This window comes from Henckelia pumila, chromosome 2 (assembly GCF_033568475.1).
Source record: "Henckelia pumila isolate YLH828 chromosome 2, ASM3356847v2, whole genome shotgun sequence".
In the NCBI taxonomy this organism is placed as follows: Eukaryota; Viridiplantae; Streptophyta; class Magnoliopsida; order Lamiales; family Gesneriaceae; genus Henckelia; species Henckelia pumila.
In genome coordinates, this window is record NC_133121.1 from 22,218,142 (window position 1) to 22,226,074 (window position 7,933).

General features: G+C 32.2%; 1 protein-coding gene across 1 annotated transcript; it reads left to right on the plus strand.

Moving 5' to 3' along the window:
* Positions 1–4,636: 4,636 nt before the first annotated feature.
* Positions 4,637–6,827, plus strand: LOC140883923 (ATP synthase small subunit 6, mitochondrial-like). Its single transcript, XM_073290546.1, has 3 exons — positions 4,637–4,860; positions 4,943–4,988; positions 6,565–6,827. Exons 1-3 carry the CDS (start codon positions 4,740–4,742, stop codon positions 6,566–6,568), a joined length of 171 nt encoding a protein of 56 aa, XP_073146647.1. The 5' UTR covers positions 4,637–4,739; the 3' UTR covers positions 6,569–6,827.
* Positions 6,828–7,933: the final 1,106 nt, after the last annotated feature.

A 7,933-nucleotide genomic window follows, 5' to 3' on the forward strand; every position in this document is an offset into this window, starting at 1 on the left:
TTAAAAAGAAAACCTAAACCTACCCTACCACAAATTCTTTTAGCCGACAACTCCCTCTTCTTCCACCCTCCTTCACGCCTCCATCTTCATTTTCAGCAGAAAACAAGCCACCATAGCCGATCAACTTTTATTTGAGGATTTATTTGGTCGTTCGTCGTCCCGGAGCCTCGTATACGCGTCTTTCTTCGTCAAATAAATAAAAGGCATGTTTAATCCTTTCTTTTCTCACCATATAAGCTATTATTCATGAATGATATTCTTGTTTCAGAGTTTATTAGTTATGGTTCGATTTTCTTGCATGATGAGTTCGAATTTATGAAGGTTATTGCATGAATTCATAGTCTGTACACGTTTTCTCCTTCTTTGCATGCATGATGCTCACGTTTTTTTTATCTGGAACCGGCTAGGACTGTTGGTCATGGTTAGTGGGTCTATTATGGTCCTTAGGATCGAACCAAGGCGAGGCTAGAGTCTGGGAAAGAGCAAGTCGATCAAAAAAAAAAAAAAAACAAGCTATGGGTCTGTGCGAATCGGCAGATTTCGGGTTTACCGAAACGAGGTTCGCTAGGGTGGTGTAGAGATCGGTTTCAAGCGAGGCATGGTTCGTTGGAATCGCACGGACGTGGGCTACGTTTGGGAGATGGTTCTCCGACCTGTCGGTGGCCGGAGCTGGCCGGAGCAGGCCATAATGGCCGGGCTTGGGTCTTGGGTCCGGGTCGAGTCTAAGATGATGTGGGTTATTTATTTGGGTTCGGGTCCGGGTTAAGTGAGTCGGGCTCGGGAATTTTAATTTTAAGAATTTAATAGTTTAGGTGTATTTTGGGCTTTAAAAATTAGTTAGAAAATTATTTGGACCCCCAAATAATTTTATTTGGACCTTAAATAATTTATTTAAGTTAGCCTAATAATTTTTATGGGCTTGGGAGCCCATGAGAATTATTGGGTCAGTCAGTGGATTTTTGGGCCAGTCTAGAGTTTTATTGAATTTAATTAAGTTAGTGGGCTTAATATTTTTATTTAGGCCCAGTTAAGTTTAATTAAGTTATTTGGGCTAAAAATATGATTATTGGGCTTTATTTAAGTTTAATGGGCCTAGATGAGTGACCAGCAGTCTGGACCAACCCATGAAAAATAAATGAGTCCGAAATATATATTTAATTATTTTATGCATAAAGTTTATATTTTAAGTATAAGTATATTTATTATGAAAATAAATTAAATATATATTACGGACATATTTTCAGTGCATGCATTCATGAAATTTCTTATGTATATAATTATGTAAATGATGAGCAATAAAATATTTTGGTGGAAATTGAAGTATGTGTGACATAGGGGTGGTTTTCCACCATATGATTCGGTAGTTTTACTACCATAGGGGTGGTTATCCACCATATGATTCGGTAGTTTACTACCATAGGAGGTGATTTATCACCGCCATCATACGTTGGTTTATGAGACTGATCAGTCGACACATGAGCGTCACACTTATGAATAGGACCATTTTCAGGTTTCAAATGCATTGCTCAATTATGTTATATATGATAAAGAAATAATATGTTTATGATTATGGTTATGATTCAGTTTATAATTCAGCAGTTTTATTAGGTGATGAAAATATTTTCATGCATGCTCATGTACATGTATATGTATTAGTAATTATGTGATGCATTATTTTTAACCTTGTTATAAAGGATTAGACATGTTGAGCCCCTAGGCTCACTACGCTTATATGGTGCAGGTGAGACAGATGACTTTTATGTAGCTCCTACCGGTGGTGAGGACGTATGAGTTCACGGAGCAGTGGACCCCGTGACCGTCGCAGATTTTAGTTGATGTTTAAGAAACATTTATTTTATTATGCTGAGTTTTTTTTTAAACAAGTTCTTCTTTTTATCATTTTAATTATGGGGATGTTGAATTATCAAACTTAGTATTTTTATTTCTTGCATAAGGATATTTTCAGCAATTAATTTAGTTATTTTTATGTAGTAAAATTATTTCTTTTATGTTTATACATATATGTATGGGCGTATATGTATAGTATTATTTATAGATTATTTTAAAAAAAAAATTCCGCATTTATTAATAGTAGGCGTTTCATACTCACTGTCTAGGAATTTAACCTCTTGTCTAAAAGCTCCCAAATATTTTATAATACCATGTGTAGGTCTCATGTGACATAAGTTGACCCAATTCATATATAAAATAAAAATAATATTTTGACATAAAAAATTATTTATATATGTCAAATCGAATAAAAAAATCTACATCATAAAATTAACGGTGAGACAGTTTCACATTAGTTTTTCCCAAATATCATTTACACTATGTTTGGAACCTAGGATTTGTACGGGATTTGGAGGAATTGAAATTACAAATGCCATTTTAGTATTTGGTAAAATGGATTTTGAAATGAGATTGATATTTTGGGATTTCATTTAATTGAATGAAATTCTTATGAAATTGATCAGATTTCGTGGGATTTCATAGGATTAGAGTTTTAAAAGTTGTAAAATTTTTTCAGAAATATTTATATTTATATAATTTACTTATAGATTTCAAGTTTTCTTTGCAAATTTTATAAAATACCATTTATCTAAAAATTTATATTATCATTTCACACTGTTATATTTTAAATTCTTACCAAACATCAAAATAAAATTTCAATTCCATCTATTTGAAATCTAAATTCAATTTCAATCACATTTATTATCTATCCCATCACACGATTAAATTTTGCTCATCTAAGAGCATGTCCAAGGGTCGCCCAACTTGACCGGCCCACCTCATCACTCGCCCCTCCAAGGGGCGAGGATACCGCACGCGGAAGTTTCCGCGTGCGGTGAAATTGGTGGGCCTCACGCGGAGAGGCTCGGCTCGGTGAAGCCCACCAATCGTGTTTTTATTTTTTTAAAATTTTTTTTAAAAAACATTGACGGTTGAGATGATCTGATCTGTTGAAATCAACGGTTAGATAATCTCAACCATTATTTTAATTTTTAAAAAATATTTTAATTTAAAATAAATTAAATAAATTGTAAAAAAAATCAAAAAATTCAGAATAATTAATAAAAAATTTTAAAAAGGCCAAGAACTATATTTTTCAAAATTCATGAAATTTTTCTATAAATACACTCGTTTTTCATTTTATTTTATTTACTTGTCTAAAATTTAATTCATATCTATTTTTTCGTGTTTTTTATTTTGGAATATTATGTAATGCTTTCAAAATTATGTATTTTTTTATGTTTTAAAAATATTATTTTTAATTTTTTTATATTTATGTGCATTTTTATGTAATTTTTAAATTTAATTATATTTATTTTTAATTTATTATATTTATGTGTATTTTTATTATGTTTTAAAAACATTATTTAATGGATTAAAAAAATATTATTTCAACATCACCACTACAACATCACCACACCACTGTAGAAATATACAATGAAATTATCAACATTGACATCATCATGCGATCAAGTGTTTGGCTAAGCTTATTAAAAAGAGCTTATAAGCTCCTAGAGCTTAAAAGCTATTTTACGAGCTTATAAACTGTTAGAATTTATTTTAAAAATAATCTGTTAAAGTGTTTGGATAAACTTATTTTAAATAACTTAAAGATGTTGATGTGTTTGGTATTATAAGATCTTTTTATTGTCGAAATTACCAAAAAGAGTATAATTATATGAAAATAATGTTTCGAGTTATACATATATGAAAATAATTTAAAATAAACATATATTAAAAAATAAAATTGTTATAATATTTTATTTTAGAAAAAAATTTGTGATTTGGAATTTTTTAAAAAATAATATTTAATATTTAATGGATGGAGGATATGATGGAGATTTAATAAAATATTTAAGGATATTTTAGAGAGATAAAATGTTAAAATAAGATCTTTTTGAAAAAAGTACCTCCCCCTTACTTTTTTAAAAACAGCTTAAGCTATTTTTTAAAAAAATTTACCAAACAAAAATTTTTAGAGCTTAAAAGCTCTAAAACAATTTATAAGCTGCTTGAAAAAGCTTTTAAGCTCTGCTAAACACCCTCCAAGTTACCAACTTCACCACACCTAGGGGTGGTTCGGTACGGTATACCGCTTACCGTACCGAATACCGCATACCGTACCAAAAATTTTTATACCGAAATTTCCGATACCGATACCGTATCGAAAATTTTGGTATACCGACATGTTTCGGTATGACATAAATCCATACCGATATCGTACCGAATACCGAAATTCGGTACGGTATCGGTATGATACTGTGTATACCGATTTTTTATACTGTTTTTTTTTAAAAAATATCGGTATACATGGTATCATATCGATACTGTGTTAACCGATTTTTTTTCGGTATACCGAAATACCAAAAATTCGAAAATCTTATACCGATACCGATACCGAAAATTGATACCGTACCGAAATTTAAGGTATACCGAAATTTTCGATATTTTTGGTTTTTTTTCGGTACGGTAAAAGCGGTATGACGACATTTCGGTATTTTTTGTCAGCCCTAACCACACCAACTTCCACACGTCCTTGTACATGCTCTAACCGGCCTATTACTTTGACTGGGTAAGCCCACTTAAATGGCCGCAGTACATAAGCATCAAAGCCCAACAAAAAAGCCCACTTCAATCTACTGAACTGCCCTCCACAGAATCGCACTCGATTTCTCAACCCCTTTCCTGCACCGATTCACATTTGAGCTGAGAGAAGAAAGAACGTGGAAATGAGGAAATTCGATCCATGGCCAGTGTTCTTCAAGAGGGAATGGAATCGAAACTGGCCATTTCTGGTGGGTTTTGCAATTACGGGCACCATAATCACCAAGTTCTCCCTCAGCCTCACTGGTTCGTGATTTCCCCTAATTTTTTCGTTGTTTTTGGCCATAAAAACGTTCCTTATCTTATCGATTATTTTTCTTATTTTTAGAGGAGGACAAGAAGAATTCTCCGTTTGCGCAGAGGCACATGAAGAAGTGAGTATTTTTTTCCGGGTCATAAACCTTGCGACTGATTTTGTGAAGTTTAGATCTATGTCTAAATTGTTTGTATTTCTGGATTTTACTGGCTTGATTTGAATTTCTCCATGTTATCGTGTAAAGGTTGTCTGATTTTAACTTTCATTTTTGCGTGATTAAAGTTCTATGTATTTGGTCTGTGGCGGCTTTGTCTATTATATGAGTCATAGTTGAACTGAGTTTGGCCACAGTCTAATCAGCTTATCACCTTTTATGTTTGTATAGATTATTGTTTTTGTACTACGTTTGTTTAGGTCCAGGATAACTGTCATTAGTATTACTAAAGATTTTTGGGACATTCATACATTGTGAAATCAAGCAGTAGTTTTCTAGTTTCAATTACCTTGGATATCTCATCTGTGTACATACTTGCTAAGTTGTTCGATCATCAGTTGTTTATAGTACTTTTTTGGCAATCAAATTTACATTGTTGTATTGGGTGCTTCATGTTGATGGAATGATGAGAAGTTATACACATACCAACAGCGGTGAGAGAGATTTGAGATCTTGTAACAAATTCTGTTACTTACTGAGTTACTGGTTTTTCTTGTTTCCTTCTGATGCCAGTCCATCATTTTTTTCTTCACAGTTTTTTAAGTTTCTTTGCCCCCAAAGACACTAACGATTTGTTTTATGACACAAGCATCAAAATGATGGAGTGACAGCAATATTCATGGGAAGTTGGGTGCCACAAAATGTGGTCCAATGAATTCTTTGCAATTTACTCTGTTATTGGCCATGTCATATTTTTAGAATTGAGGGTACTTTCTGGAATTGATTTTTCCATCATGAACTCACCACCAAGGTCCTTGGTGCACAAACCATGTCTATGTATTCTTATTTGAGTTCCATCAATATTCTAGCGAGTCTAGATTACTTTCATTAAGATTTGAGGCTAAACATTTTTAGTTATCATGTTACTTTCATATTTATTTGATGATTGTGCTAATTATCCTTTAGAATTTGGTAGAAACTGCTGTAGTAACTGTATTTTCAGATTTATGAGAAAATTTTACATTATACTGCTCAAACTTCCATATAGGACTCATTTCAGGTTGATAGCTACCTTTTAAAATGATCTTGTCTGTTCCGATGTTGGTGCTCAAGAAGTTGCTAACGATGAGCTACCTTTGGCTAATTGTGTCCTGCTGATAATTTGACTCTTCATTCTTGTGAGTGAGCTTATATGTTCTAGGTACATTGATGGATTAGAATAGTATGTGTTGGTATGTTTATGCTCATTTCTTTGAGCGGGGATGCTTGTAAATTTGGCACGATAGTACTTCTTGCCTTTGTTTCCTCCTTCCTCTAATTGTTCTGTCATGCAAAGAAAATATCCTCATTCATCTCTTGTAATTTTACAAATAACTAAACTTCATTTGAGGTGGAGCCAAATAAATTCTGGCTTGAAGTTAAATGAATTGGTATATGTCAATAAACAGAAGATGCTGGCCTAGTTTTACAGGACAGTTTCAGTTTAATTATCCTAAATCTGGAATGAGTAATGACCGTTCGGTTCGATTTTGCTTTGCAGATGAAATGTTAGTTCCTGATTTTGTTGGTGAATGAAGAAGTCCTTCATGGTGGAGAGAAAGCTTTCATTCTTGCTTCCGTACTTTCATATCAGTTATTACCTCTGATTGCATAAAAATGCTCCGAACTTATCCTTCATGGTGGAACCCCAAGTTTACATCTCTTTGTTGTTAGTAAACAATAACATCAAACGTTTTTTGGTGTGTGTAAAACATGGTTTATCTGACAAATAATTCCATGAATTTGCAATTTTCTGTTTTTTTCTCTATTGGGCCATGCCACTTTATTTTCTTTTCTCCCTCTTTATGCTCTCTTTTGTTTTTCTTTTTCCTGTTCTCTCACATCCGTAATTTGTTTTCTTATTATTTTCCTCTTTTCTTTAACTATATTATTATTATTTTTAAAATTTACTGTCTAAAATTATATAAAATAAAATGACAATATAATAATAATAACAAATAAAATGGAATTTGTATATTTATTTATATTTTTAAAATTTATTCTCAAAAATTAAAACTACACATCTATTTCATATATGCTTTTTAATTTATTTTCAAAAATATATAGACTTGTACGAAATTAATAAATTTTGCCCACTTTTTTTAAAATTAATATGCTCATATTTAATTAAGATTTTTATTAAATATATAGATTATTTTCAATAATTTTTTTACGCCATACACACTAGGTTTCAAAGCAAAATGAATTTTCCATTGGATGTATTGATGATATGTATTTAAAGAAAAATTGCTAAAAATCACCGAAAACTTTTAAAATTCTAATGAAAGTCAAATTAGTTTAATGTGCACATTTTTTTTCGAAACATACACTTGATGCTTAACTAGGTGAATATAATTGATACTGTAATTTATTTTTTATCATTTAATATTGTGTCTAGCTTGTAGACGGCCCCCCAAGATCGAAATCCTGGATCCGCCCCTGCCTGCCCAACAGTTCCTTTGATATACTTGAGCACTGAATATGCAGCCTGAAGATGTGTGTCTCTCGGGTTAGCAACGAATTGACTCAACTTTTCACTGAGTAAGCTAAATCAGGTCTTGTGACTATAAGATACACCAATTGTTCAACCAATTTTCGATAACACATATGGATCAGACAATAACTCATCTTCATCACAACTAAGTTTCAAGTTAGCATCCATAGGAGTGTTGTGCAGTTTACAGCCAGCAAACCCTACTTTAGTCAATATCTGAAGAGCATAATGGCGTTGACAGATGGATATACCGTGATGTGCCAGTGGCACTTCAATGCCTAAGAAATATCTCAAATCTCCTAGATCTTTGAGCTTGAACTTGCTGTCCAAAATTATTTTCTACTCAATGTCATCCACATAGACGAATAAAACTAAG

Coding starts and splice junctions, on each gene's coding strand:
- LOC140883923 (XM_073290546.1), top strand. CDS start 4,740: ATGAGGAAATTCGATCCATGGCCAGTGTTCTTCAAGAGGGAATGGAAT. Junction 4,861..4,942: donor GTTCTCCCTCAGCCTCACTG/GTTCGTGATTTC, acceptor TCTTATTTTTAG/AGGAGGACAAGAAGAATTCT.